The following is a 26749-nucleotide window of genomic DNA, read 5'->3' as shown; positions in this document are numbered from 1 at the left end:
TCATGTTTGACACCTTTTTTCTATCAGTAAAATAGCTTCAGAAGGTACTGAGAACAGGAAGCCAGTGTTGTCATTTTGTAGGCTTTTGTCTCAAAAGCTTTGTTTTGCTGTGTTGTGTATTTTATGTTACGACCTACTGAGAATTGCAGTCACAGTAGCCTATTTAATGTGTTGGCTTTTTTTTTCAGTTGACAGCTGTGTGGCACAGAGCACATAGAATATTTTGTTCCTTTTGTATTTGTTTTATTATTGTTATTATTATTATTACTTTAACAAGAGAGGTAGTTGTTTTTGAAAGCTCTTTTGAAAGCACACGGAAATACCTTAGTAAGTAGGTAGAGCTTCACTCCAAAAGAGTTGTTTCACTTCCCAGTTTGTCTTGTTAGAGACATTTTGTCTACTTCTCAAGTTTCTTGCACTTTTTTCCCTTTTCATTAAATCAGTATTTTCCACATGAGCTCAGTATTCATTATCATATCTTATTTCTGCAGTTACAGGGATTTAGAACAATAGCACCAACAGCCCATTCTGATCACCATCACTGCTTTTCAGTTATGGTGTAGTAAAGTAGGCCTTTCTTTCACACCTAAGGCGTGGAACACTTTTAGGTAGGAAATGATTCCATAGTAACTGCAAGTGCTCACTTGCTGGAGGATCAGGAATGTGTGGTAGTATTGCTGGAAATGAAAAGGACAATTTAAGGTGGATTGGGTGTAGAAACCTACATTTTGCAGCGTCTCTGAGCAGCAGTACACCTTAATAATATTTAGAGTGTCTTCAGTGCTGCCTTAAAGTGGTATGAAATCAACTCCCTTTTAGCAAATCTAAAGTGACTGTGCTAAATGCTACGAAATTTTCCGCAAGCTAGTTTTAGCTATTCAGATGTGATTTGTGCTGTCTGAGAACTCCTCAGGTTCTCTCTAAGATGCCATTGGATGACCACCCATTTGATTTGTGTAGGGCTTGATGTATTCCCAGCAGATATTTCTTAAAGATGAAAGATTCCTGTGCTCTCCATCTTAAAGACTGTCGCCGAGATGAAGAGGACTCTTCAATGACAACCTACGTGGAAATGTCAGGGGACATCAGGACACTATCGTGGAGACCTCCTCAATCTAGTGGTCAGCAGGAGTCCACAAGCAAAACTGAGAATGGAGTTACTGCAGATAAAGGACCGGTCAAAATCATTAAGGTCTGTTTTTGTAGCAACAGTGCCAATCTGGGCAAGAACTTCAAACTGGTGAAATGTGACAGCTCCTGGGAGATCAGGGTGAGTTGACATCGATATTCATTTTAAACCACGTAGAGCATGGTCAGGTCAAACTCTAAGCACATCTGTTTTTTGTTTTTACTAAGCAATTCATGCCACTAACTGATTGAAGAGAACAGTCAATAACAAACCAGCCAACCAACCAGCCATATGTGAAAGACAAGAATAAAAACCATCAAGGCTTCTAGATTTGAGAGATGGGCTTGCCCCGATCTGACATAGAACAGTTAGTGGTGAGACAGATCTGACCTGTGTCCACAGGCCATCATTCAGTCTATTCTGGACAGTGGACGACTGGGTCCAAACATCAAATTTGCTGGCTGTTATGGGCTACTGCTGAAACACCTGAAATCTGATGAGGTTCACTGGCTACACCCAAACCTCACTGTGAGTGAGGTGGAGCAGAAGTATGAACAGCAGCATTTGGAAGCTGAATGGAGGTTAGTGTGTAATTGGTGTTTTTTTTTTTGGGAGGGGAGGGCATTTTCTTTTTTCTGTCTCGTTGTATTGTCCTGTAAGTCAAAATGCACTTTCAGGAATTAGAGCTACAATTGCTTTGACAACAGTGTGAGTTTTTGTTCTCTGAGGTTGTTTTTTTTTTTTTATTAATCTCATAAACATATCAAGGTATGATTTGAGGATCCGATACATTCCGAATGATTTCCTGGAGAAGTTTATGGAGGACAAAACTACTCTGTTGTACTTCTATCAGCAGGTCAGTATGGGACATATGGAGCAAAGCTCTGTGTGTTAAGCTATAATGTGCGAGTATCTTTTTTTTCTTTTCTTTTTCACAGGTTCGTGGTGACTACATGCAGTACTGTGCCAGTAAAGTCAGTGATGGCATGGCTTTACAGCTTGGCTGTCTGGAGATTAGGTACATACATTTCATCACAATCAAATCACAATCAAATCTTTTAGGTATGATTTGAATACAACCAAACACAGAACTCCTGGTCTTTTTGGCATTAACCTTTGATGGATAAATGCATTATAAACATCGCTGATACTCTGTTTAAACACATTCTGTAGCTGTCATTATAATGTTTTTTTTTTTCTCCCTTTGACCCAACAGACGCTTCTATAAAGACATGAACACTGATGGTCTGGAGAAAAAATCCAATTTTGAATTGTTGGAGTAAGTCATTTATAATGTGTTGATACTTGTCACAAGACTTACAGAAGAGCGTGTTTGTGTATTGATGCGTGTGCAGCTGACGATTATCTTAACAAGGCATGAAGAAAGAATGCACTGTCAAAATTACACAAAAGGAGTCTTACATCTCTGTTTTATCCAGAAAAGATGTGGGCCTGGACTTGTTTTTTCCACGAGAACTGATCGACAGCATGAAGGTATGGAGTAGTAGTGCCTTAAGGTATATTGTCATGATAAAGATGTGTGGAATATATCTAGAAGCAATTTGAGTGCTTTGAAAGAACATATCCAAACAACTCCCTTTATATAAAGAAGAATACAACTGCTACATATGACTGAGTTTTTCAAGGCACGCCAAAAGCTAATCCTCTCTTGTATTTGTTTTGTTTTCTGAGACAGCCAAAGCATCTAAAAAAAATGATTCAGCAAACATTCCAGCAGTACGCAACTTTAAAAGAAGAACAGTGCATGGTGAAATTCTTCAAGACGTTTTCAGAATTCTCGAATTTTGATGAAGAAGTGTTCCAATGTGAGCTGGTGGTGAGTGATCTTCATGTGTGTTAAATGTCATCTATTTGGACTGACACAAGAAGAAGAGGCTTCTGAAAGCTTTCTTTGGCAGTAGAGATGTTACCCTGGTTTGGATACAATTACGATTTTTTTGAAAGGAATTTTTCCAAAAATGTTTTCATTTCTCCGTATTGATATTAGAGTGAGCTCATGCAATATCAGATGTTTTTTGTCTGTCCTGTTTTAATACATTGTACAAGTATACTGTGTTAACATTTTGAGAAGTAGCTCTGCAACAGTTTTTCACATTCGTAGCGACGGAGACGGAGAGTTATTTCTTATGAAGCTATTTTAAGTCTTCATGGCGATACCTCTTGAGTCTTGTTATACCATTCAGTTTTGCGTTTAAGCATAGTCTCAGGGGGCAGTTGCGGCTTGTTTTAGCATTGTTAGCACTAAAACTCTCTCGCATTTACTCTCTGTTTTTCACAGCAAGGCTGGAGTTTGGCTGTGGACCTTGTTATTGGCCCCAAAGGGATTCGTCAACGCACAGACAAAAGTTCTGTTGTAAGGTCCTCTAATATATTACTACTATATTAGTCTGCTCATAAGATTGATAACTACCTCCAATGCCTTGATGTGATAGGCTCTGTATTTCAAGACACATAAATGAAACCATTTTCACATTTTAGCCTGTTATTGTCAAAATGTTGTAAAGAGCAGAGATCTGTTGCATTTCTCCAAAATGAACACAATCAAGACATTAGATCATTATACTATGAAGAAATACAGTAAGAGATAAAAATCTAAAAATCTTTGAAACTGTTTCAAAAAGGAAAGCAAAGGAACAAACAAAATTCAAATTCAAAATGAAAGATTATCTCTCTTAAAATATGTTCTGCTCAGTAAAAAACCCAAGAGGGTATTTAGTATGTTGCCTTTTCTTTGTTGCATCACAGAATCGTGAGAGTGTTGGTTGTGTTTATGATTGTGGAGGCAATTGCTGAGTGTGTGTGGTGTGCTGAGAGATTTCACAATTTTTTTGGTGGGTGAAGAAATGTCAGGAAGCACTGTATTAGGTGAACCGTTCAATTACAGAAGTATTGAACCTATGTCAAAAGACATTCAGCTTAACTCTTTTTTTTTTAATAATTTGTCTTTTATCCTCTTAGATGACAGGTGCAGCCATGAATAATGAATGCTTTTTGGGTAATTCAAAACAACAAAAATATTAAATAGCATGAATTAAACATGATAATATTTTTTTAAAATCTGCTCTCACAAGTTGCTTTTTAAATTTGCTCACTCACCAGTCTTTGCTTTTAGTTGCTTTTATGTTGATCGCTGTTTTCAGGGATATGAATTTTCATATGTACAATTGTGCTTGGTCTTGGTCTTTGGATTTTGTTGGGATACTGAAAAGCATAGCAGTGATAATGTTCTATAAGGAAATGGGGGATATGAGAAAGAGGTGGGTTTGCAGAAGTATTGTTAAGATCCTATGCTTCTTGTAGTGTCAGTGGACTCTGTTCACACTACAAGACAGAGAGACTTTTTATGTTGAAAAGTGGACATACATTGGTGAAAAACAAACAACAAATCTGTATGTGAAAGAGGGTTTGAAAACACATTTAAAACTGATTGAGACTAATGAGAATTTACTTTTATTTCTACCAGACTGACTATGTCTGCCAGGTGCTGAAAGATGAAATGAATGTTGCAGTTCCCTTTACTATCAGTATGAACTTGCTGTTCTTTTGAATAAAGATGATTTATTTTACTCTTTATATATTTTTCTGCAGCCCATCTGTTTAGCCAATTTCACACAAATTCGGAGCATCAAATGTTCTCCTCAGAATGATGGAAAAGCATTGTTAACTGTCGACATCGAGGGAGCCAAGCAGGTAAGAACCACCACTACATAAACCTAACTGAATCTGGATTTAAACTGACAATGTTATTTCTACAGTGATTCTACACAAAACTATAAAAAAAAATAAAGACTTACATATTTGGTTCCAGAAAAGATCATTTGAAACTGTTCACCTGAAGTCTTTTGACAAATTTTAAGCAATTGCTACCTCCACAGCCACTGTCTGTCAATACAGCCACATTAGCAATAGCAGAGAACATGGCCGATTTGATAGATGGATACTGCCGTTTAGAAGGTGGCAAGGACACCTCTTTAATAGTGCGGCCAAAGAAAGGTAAGAATATTAGCAAATGATAATTCATGTATTGTCCTCTATGACTGGCTAAGCATATTGTAAAGGAGAATTTAGGATGAGAATTCATTTTACTGAGGAACCCAAAGGTCTTAATTATTTTCACAATTGATCTCTGTGGTTTATTGTTTTAGAAAAGCATGTAGTATTTATGTATTGAAATATTTATATATTTAACTTGTCTATTTAAATGTATTAGGATATAGTATTTTGTAGCATGTATGCACAACATTTTAATAGTAATATTATTAAATATCATATCCTCTCTCAACCTTTAGCTTCAATTGTGTGACTTGGAAAACACTTTTTATTTGTGACACAAGTAAAATAATGAAACAAAAGCCAGAGACGTTGTCAGAATACAGGTGTAATATCATGTTAATGATTCTCTTATACACATGTCACCATTAATCTTTGCTAATAATTAACTTTAACTTCTGAATTTCAGATAGGAATGTTAGAATTTCACTACCTCCAGTTCCTGCTGGGTATGCTGACATTTTTGTGTTTCTTCTTCATTATTATCAGATTCAAAATGTAAATGAGTATGTGCCTGTGTCACTCCTTTGTTCGGAGCCCTACTCTCTTTTACCCTTTGTTGCTCTACATATTGTCAGCTCAGAATGAAACAAATTCAGAACAGCAGAGTGATACCTTTATGGTAATACAATGATAACTGATCCTTGGTTGTCTTGTGTATAATTTTACTGTCTTCACAGCAAAGAAAGTGCTGGACCTTGCAGAGAAAGTATGGGTATGTATGAGATTTTTTTTTTTCCTCAAATCTGCTCAGATATTTCTAACCTGTATAAATATGTCACCTACTCCTTCCACCTAGTTTGTAGTCCTTGTGGAAAATTAACCAACGGTCTTGTTTACCAAAACCTTTACGTAGGTTCAGACATCTATGCAGAAATACCAGAGAAGACGGATACAAGTATGTGGAAAATATTCATTATCAGTTATTAATAATACTTACCATGATGAACTCAGTTTTTCCTTTGTGCTTGGAATGAACGAGTCACAAGAGGTGACAACACAGTGCTTACGTTTTCAAGACATTTTGGTAATTGATTGCTCATTGATCATCTAGCTACGACGTACAGCTTCACACGGCAAGATGTTGTCCTTGGCCGCATTCTTGGAGAGGGTTTCTTTGGAGAAGTTCATGAGGGAGTTTATAAAAGTCAGGTTAGTGCCTCACATTCAGCAATTTTATTGCTGTGTATCAAACTTGGTCTATACTCATAAGGCTCTCCTTGGCATCTGTGGTGTTTGAGAGAAATAGATGATTAACTGCCAAGATACCAATTTCAAACTTTAGTATGATTCTTGGGCTCCCCATTATCATTTTGACGTCCTTTTCATCTGCGGGGAGATCTGCTGAATTCAGTTTTGTGCTTAGTGGCCTGTACTCATCTCTTACCCTACTACTGAACTCACTGCACAGGCTGTTCTAAATATGGGAAGATGCTATGTGAATGTGCCATGGATACATAGCACAAGAGATGTAGTTTTGCGTAGAACTTGTATTCGCTTGCACTTTCCATTGTGCAGTTCTTTCCAAGTGATGAGATGGCAAAGGAGAAGATGCTGTTACTTTTGTCACGGTATTTTCTGCACGTCAGCATCTGTTAACTTTCACCCATAGTTGGAGGGTTGGCTGGAGACTCACAGAAACATTTCCCCCCCCCACCTCTGTAAATATTTTAGATAATGGCTTTTGAGGGTAGCATAGCAGACATATATAACATAACGCCTGACTACGATACAATATACTATAATGGTTGTAACGAACGTGCTAGACTTTTACCACGTTAACCAAATTTACTTGAAAGCTATTAGCTATCACTGCGTGAGAAGTGGTGTATCTGGAAATATCCTGACAACGTAAACTTCCGCTGAAATGGCTGTAACAATCAAAACATCTTTGTCGTCTGGTGTGAAACAGACTTAATTTGGCATTTAGCATGTTGTGGAGTGGTTATCATAATTGGTTTCTGAAGGATGTAATTTCAATGGTAAACATGCCTGTTCTTTTTAAAAACTTTGAAATGCCAAATATATTCTTATGAATAATGATAATAACTAGCATCCAGAGTTGTATTTGCAAACTCAGCCAACCATTAGCACTTTGACACAAATATCAAGACACTGATGTGACGTGATTCCATTTAATGGAAGAAATATTAACGATTGTCATATGTGGTACCATTAGACAGGGGAGCGAGTGAGTGTGGCAGTGAAGACATGCAAGGACTGCTCAGCTGATGTTAAGGAGAAGTTCATGAGTGAAGCTGGTGAGGTCTTTTGTGTTTCTCATGTAGACCAGGACCTTTTCTCTCTAAACTAATACTCTTTCATTATATAACCTTTGCATTTCTCTCTTTGAAGTGATCATGAAAAAACTGGACCATCCCCACATTGTGCGGTTAATAGGAATCATAGAGGAGGATCCGGTGTGGATTGTAATGGAACTTTACCAGTACGGGGAGGTGAGAAAATAACAGAAATAAAAGTTCCAGTAAAAAGTTCCAGTAAATGAAAAGTTTCATAGTTGTTTCTGGAAACACTGTTGTTTGGAAAGATGTGTTGAGTTGGCACTGATTTACATTAAATCATATATATCACTGCATATTAAAGGTCGTATCACAGTGTGTTGGGGGACATGCTTTAAAGATTCTTCATTTCTGTTCTTACTCGAGACAGTAGATGTTTCCGGAGGTAATTTGCTTACATTTCTGAGGTTTCAGAACACATGGTGGATTGCTCTATTAAAAGCACAGTGGTTTTGTCGCAGCCATTTTCCATCTTTACTCACAAAAGACACTGAAGTTCTTGATAATGCTGTTGTTCTGAAGTTTCAGATGATGATCTGGAAATAAATGATGAAATGTCTGTGTGAATATAACTTGTCTAATTCCGCTGTTCTTTCTTCCAGCTTGGACAATACCTGACTGACAACAAGCAGAAACTTACTAATGTCACTTTAGTTCTGTACAGTTTGCAAATTTGTAAAGCCCTGGCCTATTTAGAAGGGGTCAATATGGTACACAGGTAAGCAAACCTTCCCCACTGACTTGTTTCTCATGATGATACTGAGAAGTGTAATTGTAATATAATATAGTATGTAATGCAACTTATATAATCCTTTGATCACATTCACCCTGAAACTGTGATGCGGCATTGTTCATAAAACATCGATAAGATGTGATGGGTACCCAGAGGGGTGATAAATGTATGCAGATATTATACTTCAGTTACAGTAATTATGCAACCAGAAGAATGACTGTAGTAATAAAGGGCAATGACGAGCTCCCCCATGACAAGAGATCTCTGAATGAAGGTACGCAGCAAAGATTACTTGGGGAGAGATGTGTTGCAGCAGTTCATACAATTCGAATAGAAACAAAATTTTCTCCCATGCAAGTACAACCAATCAGCTGTTTCCAATTCCTTTCCATAAAATTCGTCCCGTCATAACATTAGTTTTTCGCAACCAACATTTTTATTCGGCGTGCAGCGTAATGCAAAAGAACAAACCCAAAAGTGCACGTAAAGACTGCGATTGTGAAAGCAGTCGAAGTGCTTACGTGGCTATCAATGGCTAATACTCTTACATTTAATTGTTACAGATGTACACCACGTCTGTCATTTAGATCGAAACTTCATTCGGATCGATCTTAGACGGATTACTCTAGTCCGATTTAGGTGATTAAATAACTTTAAAAACAAAAAACAAAACTTATTTATTTAATTCCGGTCGAGTTATTTGTATTATTAGCGGATTATAAAACTGAATTTAAATGTAGCCGGACTGCCTCGAGGTTGCCACATTGTTGTAAATTCCCCAGCGCAAATACAGTTTAAAATCACTACCACTTGTTGATGTACATTTAAAGAAACGAAAAGGCTAACTATTAATAAAATATCCCATATTTTTCTCCCAGTATAAAACTACTGTTTTCCAACTGGGTGTGCCGGTATTTCTCAGTGTGCCATGGTGTGTGTATGTGGAACAGTGTTAGAGAGAGAAAGAAAGGAGAAATCGTCCCTTTACACCACAATTATTTACGTTTCATTTTTTACTTTTCGGCATCAGATTCGCTTTTCAAATTCAGTTTGATCGAAAAAGTAAATCTGAAATTAACAGACATAAAAACTTTATATCGGTATTTCTGTGTAACGACCAATTCTCGAAAGGAAACACAGGGATCAGAAGTATCGACACTGAAGTATCGATCCACCCATGCCTGCACAAAATAGCCTGCAGTGGTGACTCAAATACGTTCAATCAGTTGCAACATGATAAAATAAAAATAGATTTTAAAAAGCAATGACTTAATGACTGACCGTGCAAAGTAAAGCAAGTAATGATAGTTTACAATTTCTTTATAGATGTAGTCATGTTGAAACTGAAAGTTGCTTGTATTGCTGACAGTCAGAGTTCAAAACCGCCAGTTTAATACTCTAACGAAGTGTCTTTACTGTGATACTCACCATCCTTGGACTGACACTGTACTGCACAACAATGCCACTCTTCAACTGTTCACTGTTGTCTGCACCAACTAATGCCACCCACTGTTCTTTGCAGTTCACACATCTTATTCACGAACATAGACACACCCGTCTATTTACACTGTATACTTCTGCAGTTTTGCATGACCCATGATATTTTCACATGGATATTTAATTTTGGAAAACTGAACAAAATACTTAGATTGTCTGAGACTTGTGACTTGAAGAGCTCTAACTTACCTGTGCCTTTAGTGAGGGTCTGTTATAATTCCACAGAAACTCTACAGAGTCTTTCATGCCAATGCCTGTGTTCAAAGACGAGCATTAAGTATGACTCACACTGAGTTACTAAGTTATACAGATGACTGAGCGTAACTGAGTCTTTCTGGTTTACAACCTGAAAGAAGCTGTTTGCTGTAATCCTACGCATAGGCAAGTAGTCTAGCTGAACCCTTTAACACCAGAAAAGCATGAATAGTTATATGCAAAAGAGTTACCGTTAACAACGTTTTGTTCACACACTGAGGGACTGCAGATAAATTATCAGTTTCATCAGTGCATCCAGCTTGTGCCGTGCAGATCAGAAGTTAATGCCAATAAGTTTGTTCTGTTTAGTCATCTTGATCAAGCATTTCCCGGCACACTATTACTCTGCACAAATCATATCTTATGTTGGTGTGTTTTATGCAAGGACTGCGTTTCAAATGCGGAGAACTCTCATAACATTACAGACCATGAACACTGCAGTAATTTCATGAAAAAACAACAATTGTTTTTATTCTCAGTAAACATTCTCATACTGATGCAAACAGGGATGACTTATGTTCTGTTTATTTTAATAGAGACATTGCTGTAAGGAATGTGCTGGTTGCCAGCCCAGACTGTGTGAAACTGGGCGATTTTGGCTTATCCAGATATATAGAGGAGGAGGAGTATTACAAAGGCAAGCCTGAATACCTTAGTGCCATTTAAATTCATTAAATGATTCACTGCTCTATTTTAGCAATTTTTCTGTTCTGTTTTAGTAATTTTACTAATTTCAGTAGTGTAACTCCTACATTTTCTGAAATATTTGTATGTCTGAATTTCTCTTTAGAATTGCTGGACGTTGCTGTTTCATTTAAGATGATTATCTGCTTTCTGTACACTTAAAGTGCTTTTTAATGCGTATGTAAAGGACTGTATTTTTTTTAATGTAATGTTAACATAAGGAACAGATATGTTCCTATTTTCAGTGCAAGGATTCTAGCCAAAATCTTAATTGTTTGTTCTCCCCTTAAAGCTTCCGTCAGCCGATTACCAATTAAGTGGATGGCGCCCGAATCTATCAATTTCAGACGATTTACCTCAGCAAGTGATGTCTGGATGTTTGGTAATTCATTGCTGAATGATTTTGTCCATGTGTGTAGATGAGTAACTCTTTCAGATGTGAAACTTTTTCTTTGTTGATCATAAGAGGTTGATTTTTTAAAAGAAATTCTTTCAAGGACTGTGATAGAGATTTCTTGAAGCAGTCCACACAGTACTCTAGAGTGCTGAGTGAAACTACCGTTAAGCTGTTGATTACAGGCTATAGTTGTTTAAATTGTTCAATTTGCCAGTTCTGGTTCTGAGAGTCCATAGGAAGGCACATTTTGGTCGTGCACCAAAACACCATAATAATCCTTTATTCAAGCACTATGAGGTGATTGAATGCATTTGTTCTTTTTCAAGGCTGTTATACTGCGGTAAGTGCAACAAAGGAACCATGTTGCAACAGTCCTAAAGTAGGTTTGGTATCAGTCACCTTAGTTAGACAAAGAAGTTAGCATTTTTAGGCTTCTCACCTGTGATATAAACCAGCAATCCCATGGTTCCTTGTGAGGAAGCCCTTAACTCAATAAACTACAGCCTAAGCTGTACAGTTAGTGTATCAGTCGAATCAGATGTTCTAGTACCTCAGCACAATCAAATGCTGACCTACGGGCTCTTGGTACAGACGCAGTTAAATAGTGTCCTGGTTGATCTGCCTGTTAATCTGCCCGGTATACATTAGTGTTGTTGTTTCTGTTGATGTCTATGCTCAGCCGTGTGCATATGGGAGATCATGAGCAGGGGTCAGCAGCCTTTCTTCTGGTTGGAGAACAAGGATGTTATCAATCAGTTGGAGCAGGGCATACGATTGCCCAAACCAGAGCAGTGTCCACCTACCCTCTACTCTTTAATGTCCCGTTGCTGGATGTACAACCCACGAGAGAGACCCAAGTTCACTGAGCTGGTGTGCAAGCTGAGGTAAAGGCCTGTCACTTGTCTTTGTGATGAATGTGCTCTGCGTGGTTCTTGGAGAGGACATTACAGGACGGCACAGAGGAGAATGAAAATGTAATTGATTCATGCTTTTGGCAGTGATGTTCACAAATTGGAAAAGGAGGCTGAAGTGGAACAGCAGAGGGAACGAGCTCGCGGCCCAAAAATATCATTCAGTGAGCCCCCACCGAAGGTACTTGTCTGTTTCTGCTCTCTTTCTGCTTATTTTCTCTAAGAGGCTATATCACCCAGTCTGAGCAGTCAGTGTGTCCTTTTTCTTTTAGCCTTCAAGATTGAAACCTGCCCCATTTGGAAGTACCTTACGGATTCAGGTATTTTATATTCTACATAATTTGCTATTAGTCTCTTCATTTTTATTTATTGCCTGAAGTGACAGTGTTTTGCTTGTCCCTTTACTTTTCTTTGTAATTGTAACGTGTATTAGTCAAATAATGACAGTCATGTCACATTTACTATAGTTCACTATAAGCTGTTTTTGCCGTCTAGGTGAAAGAGGTTAGCCCTCTCTTAGTTCAAGTAAAATATCGACGTTTCCTGCTGCTGTGGTCTTCAGTGCTTGTGGCGCCTCTGCCTTTTTTTTTTTTTTTTAGCCCATAGCAACTGTGTTATATGTTCATTACCTTTGTTTCCGCATATCTGTGTGTTTTCTATTTGTGTCATGTGATGTGTGAAAGTGTGAGTGTGAGCTTGCGTGAATGGGCGAGTTGACATCTGCTTTGGTATAGATTTTGTCTTTGTGTGTGTGTGTGTGTGCTACTATCTCTGTGTTGGTTTGTGTGTGTGTGTGTGTGTGTATATGTTACTGTCTCTGTGTTGGTTAGTGTGTGTGTGCATATTTGCTGGGTCTTTCTGTGTCTTGTTTTGTGTGTCTGTGTGTTCATGCTAGTTCGGTCATCTCTTCAGCTCCCTGAGTCTCTGTGTGCTAGCTCGCCTGCCATTGCTAGCCCACCTGACAATGGCTCACCCTTCAGCTCTAGCAGCAAGCAGATGCCCCCTGTGGTGTCTCCACGGAGACGAAGCGTTGGGGTAAGAGTACTGCTTGTCCGCAACAGTATCAACACATGCATGAAATAGCCTCCAACCACAGAGATATGTGAAAGCTCACGTGTGGCTTGCTTGCATTTTTTTTTTATTCCAAGGTTTGACCTTCCTGTCGTGTCAAGTGTTACCTAGTTTTATAAAATGTGTAAATCTGACAACAACAGCAACAACAACAAACAGCTATTCATGATGCAGAAACCATTAGTCATATGGTAGACATGTGGAACCAGTAGGGAAAATAGACAAAAATGTGTTGGTGATGCAGTTTTCTTACAAATGATCTTACAAATGTGCAATGAAGTCTAAAGCTCTCTCAACCCATACTTGTTTACACCAAATTCAGAAAGAACACACAGATAGTGTATCTGTTAGATGGTGGTTTATTGCAGTGGTTAAAAAACCGTGATGTACTTGGCAAGGCCAAACAGCAAGAGGACTGTAGGCTGTATACTGTAAAATTACTCCAAATTACAAACGGTAAAATACAAAGCTATGACTAATGTTTCCTTGGCTCTACCACAGTCTTTCAGAAATGTGTCCTTATCAGAGCCCATTCTAGTGTCAGTATGTAGATATGTGCCAGCTATGCGGGTTTTGCTTTACCCAAACTGATGACTGATGCAATGTATAATGAGTGGTACAAGCACTCTCACACCCATTTTTATTTCATTATTGCAGTGTTTCCACAGCATGATATAACAGATTAGTTAAACCACAAAAATAAATGAGTCAAGGCTTTATTTTAGTGCTCTAATATGATAACACAAAGAATAGTTGCGGTTTAGTTACCTTTCCTCACTGATATGTCAGAGAATATAATCTAAAAGAAAACTGAAACTTGAGATGTTGCCCCTGAATTGGACCTTCAGTGTGGATGACTGTTTACATGAAGAGAAGTCAAGAAATGCAAAAAAAAAACAAATGTCTTGTTCATATTTGGGGTGTAAAGTTTACTAGTTTGCAGTGAAGTGTGTTTAAGTAGGGAATCTGTCTCGGATACAAAGGAGTAAAGTTTTGGTGGAATATGACTGTCATGTTCTGTTTTGCAGTCAACAACCTGTCTGCTTACCTCAGGAAACCGCTCAAAACAACTTAGCGATCATGACTGTTTTTTCTTATCTGATCAGATTAGCTTTGGTACCATTGGTTCCACGCACTTACTTGAGATGAGTGTGATAAAATATGGATTTCTAGTGATTATGCAGTCCTCTGAGAGTTTTGATGCTTACACTGTTTCTTATTATAATCTTTAGTGCAAAGAATGCTGGTAATGAACACACAAAAATGTACACTTATGTGCGGAGGGCATGTGAGTTGGCAGACCGACATGCACCCCGCCCACACACACGCACACACACACACACACACATTTGTACAGAAATGACCTCTCTGGAGGTTTACAATGATCCTGTATTTTAATGTATGTGTGTGTGTGTGTGTGTGTGTGTGTGTGTGTGTGTGTGGGTGTGTGTGTGTGTGTGTGTGTGCGTGCGCGTGCGTGGCGGTGTGAAAGGAGGGCGACTTCACGTTGGAACCGAGCAGTAAGGAGGATGCTCAGCGTCTGTGGGAGCTAGAGAGGCAGCGTATGCAGGACACTCTGAGGAGGCAAAAGCAGCAGATGCAAGAAGATAACCAATGGCTGGAGAAAGAGGAGAAATTGCTGGTTAGTTGCTAACAGCAACAAAGTTTCATGAGCGCTCTGTCTAGGTGTCTTGCTGTCCAGGACTAGAGACAAGGAATTCTACTTTGTTTGACTGAGAACGTAACGATTTAAACATCTGAGAATTTTCCCAGAATGTATTTTTTTGGACATTAAATGTGTATTCTGTTTTTTTTAACCTGTCCACATCACTGCCCTCTTTCCAAAATCTTTGTCAGGATCCTATTATGCATGATGATCCACAGACTAACAAGGTAACTTGCTGAATACTCACAGTGATACTGGGATTGAGCAGTTCCTCATCTTCATTTTCACTGATAACAAGTATTCAGTACACAGTATTTACAGTATTTCTAATTCTCCTTATCTCTTCCATTTATGTGAAAATTATAGATGCCTGACCGGGAAACAGGCTACGGTGAGTTCAGAATCTTTGTCATGCTAATCCGTCCTTTGGAAATACCCACTCTGTGTCAAAATAATACTTTATGAGGCCACAGCTGCAGGTGTGGTTGCTGTGGTCTTTTATGCTCTGAAACCTCACTGGAAATGTTTTCACGTCTAAGCCTCTTTCCTACCTCCACTCACCTTTTCTCGCCTTTCACACAGATGAGTTCCATGGGCCCCCTGAGAAGCCGCCCAGACTGACTGCTCAGGTAATTGCGTTGTTACAGCAGCCAGCGGCAGGGTGAAAGGCAGGAGTGCCCACTGCTGCCTTTGAAGCTCGTTGCTCAGCAGCACCTGCTGTACTTTGGAAGTTTCCAGTCAAGCATATGGCAACAATCAAAGCAGCAGGATTTTACAGAGAGTTATGTGACTACACTGTGATGAGCTTTAAGGCCCTGGACTACTCTTTGATTAGGAGTGTATAGAGAAAGGGGTTATAGAGGACTACTTTTTTTTATATGTGGTTAGAATTCTACCGTAGCTCTGTGTTATGTGCACAAAGTATTCCCAAACTGTGTCTTTTGTTTCTCTCCAGTTAAAAATACAGCACCGATCGTTCACCCAACGTTGGGATTTTTTAGAAGAATATTTCTGTGTTTGCGCACGTCTTGCATGTAAAAACCTATGGCGTAAATTTTGTCAGAAGAATATCGTTTTTCTGTTCAAATTCTCACCCACATTAACTCGACTCAGCGTTCTCGTGATAGAGAGTTATCGCTCATTTGTACGTGTGCTGCAAAATCACCTACCCTTGAGTGTGTTCTACAGCCTGCCCCTACAGCAGAGCTAGACCGCTCAGATGACCAGGTGTATCATAATGTGATGGAGATGGTGAAGAAGGTGGTACAGCTGAAAAATGATGTGAACACTCTGCCCCCGTCAGAGTACATCGGTGTAGTGAAGGTAGGCCGACCGTGTTTCACCAGCCGATTATAACAACCTGCCAGATCAAACATTTGAAGGCAAAGCTGCAGAAATGCAGATGGTGTAATATATTTAAAATAATACAACAGTGTCCTTTTTTGAAGGGGTTTTTTTTTTTGTGTGTTAGAAATATGACAAGCATCAGCTTGAAAGAGTTTTTAATGTATGTGTTACTTTCTCTTTCGGACAGATGGTGGGAATGACTTTGCGCAACCTGATCAACAGTGTTGATGAGGTCCTCCCAAATTTGCATGAATCCATCAGGACAGAGGTACTTGAGAATTTAATTTTAGTCATATTCAGAATAGACCAAACACAAAAAAATCTAGACAAAATTAAGTTGGAGCACATCTTATGAATGAAAACCTTTAATGAGCAAGATGTACACTGTTATGAAATGGCAGAGCCACATTAAACATCTTTTAATCCGATTATGTTTCTAAAAGTTGATGACAACATATCTGTTGAACTGTTGTAAGCTGATGTACTTCAGTCCTTTTTTTTACCTTGGGCCTGGTTTTCAAATCAGTATTACATCTTTTCTTCTGTGCTCCTATTCTCTCTTTCTTTCTTTCCAAGATTGAAGGTACACAGAAACTTCTGAATAAAGACATGGCAGATCTGATAAGCAAGATGCGCTTGGCTCAGCAAAATGCTATCACTTCTCTCAAGGAGGAGTGTAAAAAACAGATGCTGGCAGCAGCTCACACACTGGCCATGGATTCGAAAAACTTGCTGGATGCTGTGGACCAGGCTCGAGTGCGTGCCGACCTGGCCAAACCTGTCACCTCTGAGTCTTGCCAGGAATAGTTGCATCCAAGCACAGGCCTGTGTCTGTTGTTCATTTTGGAGGGAGTAAAATTGTTGCTTTTCATCAGTGTCTGTAAAGACAGGGGTTTATCAGGTTTTTATCAGAGTTTTATGTTGAGTGATTCTTGATTTGAGGATCATTGCCAATAGATTCATAAGCATGCAAACTGCCCTCCCCAAAATGTTAGTCCTAGACTATACGTTATCTAAGAGACCAGTGGAGGACCTTTAAAAACTGCCCGTTGTACCTGATGTGTTACCGAATCAGTGTCTGTACCAGATGGTCGAGCAATAACGGAAAGTAGAACTTGCAGTCAAGGAAATGTAGTCTGAGGATCTGTTAGGGGACAACTTTTCATAATTTATGTTTATAAACAGGTATGAAAGCTGTGCTTTCAGGACAGAATATTTGGTCGTATGTCTTAGTTCTTTTGCAAACATCTCTTTTCTTTCTTTCTTTTTTTTTTAGTGCACACAGTATTTGGTCATTTTCATTTTACTTTCTTGTATTGTCACATCAATTACTGTATTCTTCAGAAAGAATATATATAATATTAAAATAATGTGAGCATTCCTTAATGACCGACATTGTTTCTGACATATGCAGTGTTTTATTTAAAACAACACATTCTTGCAAAACATTTGGCCTTGTGTCGTTCTCTACATGAGGATATCTCTGAGCTTGGACATTCTTTACGTAGGTTCTGTCTCACAAAGTCCCATTCCAAAATCTGATTTATTTCACACAGGAATTGCTTGAAGGTGTTAGACGAAAATGTGGCCATCATTGAGCTGAGGTAGATCACTGAGAAAATCAATAGAGAACACAAATTCACTGTCCCTGACACAACAGGCTGTGAGGAAGCAGAGCTTCCGCAATGACTCAGTTTATTCAGCACCATCAAATGACTTTTTCACAACAAAGTCACTGACACAGTCTCCACCAGTAGGGGGCAACCTGGTCATAACAACTAGGGCCGGCTCACGGGGAAATGGTAATGCTAATCCATCTTGTAGCTAGAATTGATTAAATCACAAGATAAAATGATCTTAAGGGAAAAGAGCCCAACAAGACAAGGAGAAGCTGAGAAGCAGAGGAATTCATTCAGAATAAACACTAAATTATGTACCTATGTATACACTGACATGATCTCAGAATTCACTTTGTAATGAGGAAGTTAGCTGTTCATAATCCCAGATACCTCCACATATGTGTGGCAACTATATGACAAAAAGAGGGTAAATGCACTATTAAGTTTATTTATTTACCCTAAATTTCTCATCAACTGCATTAAGAGGCAGCACTAAATGAGATGCTATAAATTCATAAAACCACTGAAACTCTAAAAGCTGAATGCAGAACTTGTATAGTTTTGCTGTCAGCCCTCAGAGATTGCTGGTCATGAACCACGCTTGCTCAATTACAATACCATGGCAATTTCTGGAACTCTCTATAAAGGTTTAAGCACATGAGTATGGGATGCCCTTTGACCTGACCAATAACTGCTTTGAGAAGCAACAATAAAAGCACCCATCTCTGACTCATTTAGCAGTCAAATAAAGGCTGTGCTGCAAATTGAACTCAGCCACTAGCAGCAAGGGTCACATATCTTTCGCTTCTCTCTCAAAGGTTAATTTTGCATACTGGGCTGCCGTGGACTGACGCTCTGTGTGTCTGCATGTGTGTGTAACGGTGAGGTCTAGAGCAGAGCGATAGCCATAAATGTCAGTGTCAGTTTTCATTACACTGTGTCCCCGATTCATCCCACAGAGCATTGAATTCAGCCAGATTCACGAATCAAGGTCAAGAAAATAACTTCTGGCAAAAAAATTCAATGCACATGCAGCAGTGAAGTTCATACATTAAGCAAAGTATCTTCTGACCAAAGTCACACATTAAAAGAAATAATTTCCTCTCCTATAAGCGTTTCCTGTTAGGCTCATCTAATAAAGTTCTGTACTTGTGTCTGGAGTACAGTTTCAGTCATCCGTTGAACTGTGATGTCTGTTTCTGAGTGCCTGAAGCAGACTGCTAGATCATCCCTGAGAGCCAGGGAGGCAGGAACAGTCCCACTGTCCCCAACAGGCACACGATGATGAACATCCACAGGAAGATACGGTCTATCACCATCGCAACATACTTCCAGTCCTCCTTTACCTGAAAAAAAAAACCCATAGAGAATAGACTGTCAGTAACAAGTTCTTCAAATAATCTAGACAAATATATATCCATGGTTAGCCAAGTGCCTGATAAGTAAAAACTACTGGTGAGTGGTCTAGTAAACAAAGGGCTGTTCATTTCAAGTGGTAACTTGGTTGCTCCCTTGCAATGTGGTTCTGAGCAGACATGATCTGAAGGTTTCTCCAGAGGCTGGATGATTCACATTATGTTAGTGGACCTAGATAAGAATTTCATATAAAGGAAAGAGTGCAATGCAGTAGATCCCTGATTCATTCCCCGCCTCTCCTCAAAAAAACAAAGGAACAAAAAAAACCCTCAGTATTTTCAGTTTAGCTCAGCAGTAGCAAACTAGATTCAGATCGTCAAATTCCTGATTAATTCTATCGGGTGTGTTATTGCTAGGCTGAACAAAAAAGTGCAGGGAGGTCTGTGAGAACCGACTTTTGGAATGGAACTTAAGACCTACTTACAGAAAAGTCAGCATCTTCAGCACGAAGATGATCAGCAATGTAATGTACCCCCTCCAGAGCACGTAGGACACTGGGGGAGAAGAGCAGACTTGAGTCAGCCTCTAGGTTGTTGACCTTAGTTGGACGCTGAGTGAAATTGACCCTGGTCCCATGTTGCTGTAGACTGTACTTCTGGAGCAGGGGGTCGGAGTCAGACAAATGCAAGGAAGTAGGGGAAGATAACGACAGAGAGGGCGGAACTCCTACTTCCATGTCTGGGTAGGTTCCTCTGTCTATGTCAGTCTCCTGCTGCAACCAAGATGTGGAGGTACTGAGGCTAGGAATACAGCTCTTCTCTCCAAGGAGCAGCAGACGCTGGTGTTTTTGGTCTGGCACCGGCCGTTTCATGAAGAGCCAGCGAGGAATGAAGTCAAGGAATATTGATTGAACCCAGTGCGGCATCTTGTGGGTTCTGGGAGAGCGGTGGTGCACATTAAGCACGAAGACAGTGATGACAATGGAAAGCGTGACAAAGATCATGGTAAAGAGTAGATATTCGCCGATGAGAGGGATAACCAGCGAAGTGGAAGGAATGATTTCAGTAATGAGCAGTAGGAAGACAGTGAGAGAGAGAAGCACAGAGATACATAATGTGATCTTCTCGCCACAGTCAGACGGTAGGTAGAAGACCAACACTGTCAGGCAGGAGATAAGCAGGCAGGGAATGATGAGGTTTATGGTATAGAAAAGAGGCAGGCGACGGATGATGAAGAAGTAGGTAATGTCTGGATAGATCTCGTGGCAGCAGTCGTACTTCTTGGTATTGTAGGTGCCCACTGCATTGATGATGGCCCATTCTCCACTCTCCCAATAGTCCTTTAAATCAACTGTGTTCTCAATCCGCTCCAGGTCAATCTTGGCCTTATCATACGTCCACGAGCCAAATTTCATCTTACAGTTTTGCTGGTCGAAGGGGAAAAAGGTGACGTCGATGCTACAGGAGCTTTTGTAGATAGCAGGAGGCACCCACCGCACCATCCCCGTGTGAAACAAATGGGCTTTAGTCATGTGGGTCACGGCAAATTCACCATCAGCACTTGGGAATAAAACCACAATTTGGATTTAACACCAATACACTGGGATGTAAAACATAAAAAATGACAAGAAGACACAACAAGCAACCAACTCTTTTTTTTCAAATGATTTAAACATATATATATATATGTATATATCAATGAGTATCAATATATATATATAACATAAATAAAAACATAAATTTCAGTTTAATGGATCCAACTAAACCATGAACTAAATAAACTAATATTATTTTTAAGTACAAGTGGTAAAAGCATCTTAAACCAAGGACTGCTCTCTTAACTTTTGATAGTGCATGCCTATGGGATTCACACCCATAATTAATTTTGTGCGCTGGAACTCTGGATTCTGAACTGTATATGTATGCATCACAAAAATAGAAAATTACAAATTAAAGCTAAGGGTCTTTTAATATTCTAAGACAGGAACTGAGCAAAATAACCGCAAGCAATACAATGAGACAGAATATTCTATTAAATATAAATGAAACACAAAAAGCTTCTGCCTTTCATTTGAACAGAATAGTTGTATCATCCTGCCACAGGGGATGGTGGTCTGTGGCGAAAATTTCAGCATTTGAGTTATTGAGATTCTCATGCTAAATTACAAAAAATATATAATCATGTTTTGTTTCAGAGAGGATATAATACTTTTTCTTCTTTGCAATACACTAATAAAAACAAGGATAGAAATACAACAATGGAGATATGCTGTATTTACAGAATAGGCACTTAAAAAATAATTTAACATCTCATTAGGCACTTTAGTTGTTGTAATAACTGTACTCCTGCTTAATATCCTATTTCATGGCATGTCTGTTTGATTTCACATATACATATTCAGAAGAGCCACCACAAGGCAAAACAGATATTACTATCTGCCTTTCAAACTGCAGCAATTAAATAAATCCTGATGACCTGACTTTCCAAAGGCCGCCTCCCACCACAGTGATGGCAAGAGCTATTTCAAATAGGTCAAACTGATGAGTAATATTCAACCCAATTACATAATATCCTGTGTGGCTAACTGAGATTTCTGATAGTTTTTAATTTTAAAATCCAGGATGTGTACATAAAAAGCTATGAATATATTAAAGTTACCAAAGTGCAATGCACTCATGCATATTTAAAACACCAACAGCAGTGAAAGAAACCTGGGATTTAATCTAATATTACACTTGTTCACATCTAGTTTTCTCAGAGAGCTGCTTTTGAAAAGCACAAAGGAGCACTTACTTATTATACAGGACAATATCTGGTACCCAGATCATCTCTGAGGGAACTCGGATTGATGTTACATTGTCATAATCAGAAGGATTCCAGCGTAGCTTATAATCATTCCATTCCTAAATGGCACAGCAGAGAATAAAGCAATGTATACCTCACTGGTTGATTGATTGGTACTCTTTCTTTCTGTCTGTCTGTCTTTCTTTCTTTCTTTCTTTCTTTCTTTCTTTCTTTCTTTCTTTCTTTCTTTCTTTCTTTGTCATATATTTGTTTGCTATTCACTCATTTCTTTCATTTCCATTCAGTTCCATTAATACATTATTCCTCATGGCAGGACCATACATAATACTCTCTGTCATGGTACATTTATTGAACCCAGTCTCTTTGCAGGTCTGTCCACTCAGTTACTCTCATTATAATGTGATGTGTACTCTTATTGGCCTTATTATCTTACCAAAAGACTAGATTTACTCAGCATTACATAATTCAGAAGCATTATATCCCAGGTACACCAGAGCAAACAGAACAGAGCCTACCTAACAAGAGAGAATATGACTTAAGCTATGCTTGACTGTCCTATGTCCACATGATGTGATGAAAAAGCTAAAGAAATAAATTAACTTCAAGTTCACTATCACATTTACCTTCCTTGCTTTCTGTTTTCAACAGTAATTTTATTTAAGTTGTATATGACTGAGAAAATGTATTTGATTAAGAATGAATCCCACTCTTAATTTGGTCAAGATATAAGAAAGAGCTAAAACAACAGAAAAAGGAAAAAGGCTCACACAACTCACACAGATCTTTGTGGCACATCAACAGAGAAACATTTTTAATTGATTTACTTTGAACTCAATGGACGAAGCTGGAGTATCTCACCTGTTTCAGCCAAACATTTGTTGTCATCATTTGATTCTTTTCATCCTGTGTGGAAATGAGAGATGATGAATTTGATCAAGCACTTAATCACATCGGACCAAAGGCAGATTCAAATCAGGGTCACCGTAGTCAGATATGTAAGCCACATCATGAAACACTCATTAAAAGGGCTGTGACCCACTGAATACATAAAGCATTTGCAGATTTGGGGTAAAACAGAGGAGGCAATTTCAGCATTTGACTATATAAACAGTGCTTTCTAAGACCATATTTCAGCTAGGTTGAATATGCAATTTTATGCATGAGGCAAAAACCAAAAATTATTTATGGAACTCAGAGAGTATGCAGCTGTAGTAGTCATTGTCATGATATTGTCATTTATGCTCAAATGTACCTTACCACATCAATGAGCTGGGCAATGGAGAGTCCAAATTTGACAATGACTACGTCAGAGATGTTACGGACAGGCCTGGACCACTTGTTGTACCCGATGAAGAGTTTTTTAAAAAGCTGATCCTCTGCATGGGCATGGGACCAATCATCAGACAATGCTGCAAGAAAACAACATTCAAACTAAGTTTCAAAAACCAAAGCCACTTCCAAACGTCTAAACAGAAGCATCTTGTTCAGTTCTGTTAGTTCTGTCGGTTCTGCTAAATGGATGGCTACAACAAAAAAATCATTGGGAATATTGCAGAATACTTTTGATGATCATGACATTTTCAAATATTTATAATCCACAATCAAAAAAACGAATGAATTATTGTAAAGGTGACAAATTTGTAGAGGTGAAATTTAAAGGCATATTGTCTATTGATTGTGAAATCTGATAAACATTAAAAACAAAATGAAACCTTGAAAAAAAGGATTTAACAATTCTGAGTGCAGCTTTGACATTCTGAGCAAAGAGTTACTTGCAAACTAAATGATGAGACATGAGATGTCAGTCTCTCATTGTTATTGCTCTTCAATCTTTAATTATCTTTTCTTTAATCATTCATCAGTTACACTATATTTTTGTCTGTCACCATAGAGAGTATCATCACTTTCTCTAAATACCAGAGAAATGATACATCACTAGAGGGCAAACACACATTTTTAAGTTAAAATTTGTGCAGGTGGCCGACTCACATACAGGATTTGTCAGTTGTAAGATTATCCTTATGGAAAATTAAAAACAAAATATGTTCTGGAAGAATGCAGCATGCTGTTATAATAAATAATACTCATATAAATGGTTCTTTAAACAGCCAAAACACCGGCATAATTTGACCATTCACAGTCAAATGATCTAGGTGATCCATAGATTCTCCATGATCAATGATCGTCATCACTTTCTTGACACCAGGCGGCTGCTACTTAAATCTAAACCCTTAGGGGTTGTTTGACTGCAAATGCCTTGAGCATGATGTGACAGTGACATCTTGAGCAGAGTATGAGTATGACAGCATCGAAATAACATATCAGAGATCAAAGATGTAACCTCCAGCAACGTCTGACAACTTTTTAGACAGTAGCCTGTGACAACCGGCAAATAAGTTCAAAAGTGTCAAATATCTAAACTATTCACTACAGGTCTCCACATTTCATCTGGCGGATGTGTTGTCACTCGGCATTCCCACTGGGAACCTGCTTTATTGAAGTTGGCTAAACAGGACCGAGCAATATTTGTGAAAACTAAAAATTCTGAATGGGCATACATGAGACAGACCTGGAAATAATCAATTTTATTAGAAAGACAGAACGAAAAAAGTTTTCTTTTACTTTTATATGAGTACGGCGCGACAACCTAAAAAAATTAATGCTCTTACAAAATTAAAAAAGATGCAACATTTACAAATATGGAAAAGGTGTGCCAATGACATACGTTCACTGAATATCAAGAATTACAGAAGCATTCGAGCTGTGGAACAGGCATTGTAATTTTAGTGTGAAGCAGTTCATACTCACTGGACTTGCATAGAAAGAAACAACAGAACAGTGACATCTTCGCAAAAAGCATTAACGTGCAGTCTCCTTCCATATTCCAGTTTAAAGAGATACGGAAGTCCGCTGGAAAAGTTTGATTACATCCAACTTGGTGGTGCTTCAGTTTTTATGTCATGGTTTCGTGCTGTGGTCTCGTCTGACAACACTGAGCTTAGCCAGATGATGTGTGTAAATTGCACATCCTTGTCACAGGGGAATTCTACTGGGAAGAGCACTTAGCCAATAGGCGCACGTTGCCAACGAACGCAAAGCAGGGGCGGAAATTATTTAGGTATACTACTTCTGATTCCGCCGAATTAAAACCACTAATGATGATAAGACACAAATATTTGCAACAATACAGCTACAACGACTATGCGAAATACGTAGTTGCATTTTGTGAACCCGAGACTCCCCATAGGCATGCAACAACATGTCCGCAATCAAATCTAAATTTTATTTCAGAGGGAACGCATTCTTCTCTAGCACCTCTAGACTTCACTCTCTCGTAATTTTAATGGAATATTTGTCGTGCCAAATTTAGACTAAACTTTCACCCAGTTTATTTCTGTAGAAAGCAGAAGTAATGTACTGTGCTCTATGCATAACGCACTATAAATGTATAGTGAACTAACCTGATATGCTCTGTATCAAGTTGTAACATACACTTGCCATAGTGTGGATGTCATCATTCACTGAATGTCATCATACATAGGCAGTAGTCCACAATAGACCAAAAGTGCTAAAGAATCCTCTCTTGATACCTTGTCCACCCCTTTAGAATACCTTCTAAATTCAGAATTCTCCATTCGTTTTAATAAAAGGGTGGTAAAAACATGGATATTTGTTAAATCTGCAGAAGAGAAAGAAATACTTTGTCACACACACACAATGAGCAGGGAGTAGTGCAATGCAGTCTCTGCATTTAACTCATCCTAACACCTAACACGAGTGAGCACACACACATTAGAGCAGTGAGTACAACACACCATGAGCTGCAGCGGGCAGCCGCCGCCGCCCGGGGACTAACTCCAGGTCTTTTTGCCAGTGCCTTGGTCAATGTCACCGACAGGAGTATTAATCTTAGCATATGTCTTTGGCCCTGTTTACATCTTGCATTAAGATTCGATTTTGGTGATCCGATCGCAAGTGGACAGCTCAAAAGGACAGGTGTAAACACATCCAATGCTCATAGATCGCATTGAGAGGTGGTCTGGACCGAATACGACCACATTTTTATCGCAGTGTAAACGCGAATGCGAACTCGGCCACACTGAGCGACCTCTGGTTACGCAGAAGTACGAACTCATTTTGCGTATGTACTTGTGATGGGAAGTTCATTCAATGATAGCTATTCACTTAAGCCTGCCTCGTAGTGTATAAACTCAATCCAGCGGAAAGGCAAATTAAACATCCATGCAGTATCTACATTACACACAGCTAGGTAGCTAACTACGGAAATGTTCTGGTTGACCACCTAACGTTAGCAAGCCCTCCTCGCCAGTAATAATATCATTGGTCATGTTACTGCTGTAACCACGTGAATGAACGAAATCCCGAAGACCCATAGTTAGGAGTCGTGAACGAATCAGTCGTTCCTGCACGGAGAATGCGCAGCGGTTTTGTGACAAGTGAACGAGACACTAAGGACCCGAAGGCCAGTTCGTGAACGAAGCTGAGCCAGACGGGCGCGCATGTGCGGCCTAGGGGAAAAATGAATGAATTACTCACTTAGACGACTTACTACTCCCGAGTCATTTAAATTAAAAGATTAGTTCAAAATAAGCGAATCGTTCACGAACGACACATCACTATTTGTAAACATTCGCTCGCCAGCGACGTCATATTAAAGTGCGACAGCAGGCAACATCAACAATAGCCAAAATGGATATTGTTTTGATTTCTTCTTCTTCTTTTAATTTCCGACAGTTATGCATACTTATGCACCGTGAAGCCTTGGCAGACATAAGTGCTTTACTGCTTTACTGTGTTTTGCGGAGGCTCAGTTGAAATGAAAGCTCAGTCTCTATGCCATACCTAGCTTGTGTACCCCGTCATTAACTGTCAGTAATATCAGCGGTG

The 26749-nt window shown here is 38.9% G+C and overlaps 2 protein-coding genes across 2 annotated transcripts; one reads left to right on the top strand and one right to left on the bottom strand.

The window, feature by feature from the left end:
• Nucleotides 1-1050: 1050 nt before the first annotated feature.
• Nucleotides 1051-16868, top strand: ptk2ba (protein tyrosine kinase 2 beta, a). The gene is made up of 30 exons (XM_030782780.1): nucleotides 1051-1270; nucleotides 1532-1710; nucleotides 1898-1985; nucleotides 2068-2147; nucleotides 2346-2408; nucleotides 2569-2623; nucleotides 2826-2966; nucleotides 3429-3503; nucleotides 4739-4840; nucleotides 5026-5143; nucleotides 5610-5649; nucleotides 5881-5915; nucleotides 6057-6098; nucleotides 6255-6352; nucleotides 7380-7461; nucleotides 7556-7656; nucleotides 8103-8218; nucleotides 10522-10622; nucleotides 10962-11051; nucleotides 11746-11950; nucleotides 12065-12158; nucleotides 12250-12297; nucleotides 12890-13012; nucleotides 14541-14690; nucleotides 14906-14941; nucleotides 15081-15105; nucleotides 15297-15343; nucleotides 15903-16037; nucleotides 16249-16329; nucleotides 16638-16868. Exons 1-30 carry the CDS (start codon nucleotides 1055-1057, stop codon nucleotides 16866-16868), a joined length of 2997 nt encoding a protein of 998 aa, XP_030638640.1. The 5' UTR covers nucleotides 1051-1054.
• A 2032-nt stretch (nucleotides 16869-18900) lies between these two features.
• chrna2a (cholinergic receptor, nicotinic, alpha 2a (neuronal)) lies at nucleotides 18901-26235 on the bottom strand. The gene is made up of 6 exons (XM_030781625.1): nucleotides 26145-26235; nucleotides 23099-23250; nucleotides 22700-22744; nucleotides 21830-21939; nucleotides 19521-20595; nucleotides 18901-19026 (listed from the first exon to the last, which is right to left on the bottom strand). Exons 1-6 carry the CDS (start codon nucleotides 26233-26235, stop codon nucleotides 18901-18903), a joined length of 1599 nt encoding a protein of 532 aa, XP_030637485.1.
• Between the last annotated feature and the right edge of the window lie 514 nt (nucleotides 26236-26749).

Source organism: Chanos chanos, chromosome 1 (assembly GCF_902362185.1).
Source record: "Chanos chanos chromosome 1, fChaCha1.1, whole genome shotgun sequence".
Lineage (NCBI taxonomy): Eukaryota > Metazoa > Chordata > Actinopteri > Gonorynchiformes > Chanidae > Chanos > Chanos chanos.
This window is presented reverse-complemented; position numbering and strand designations above follow the sequence as displayed.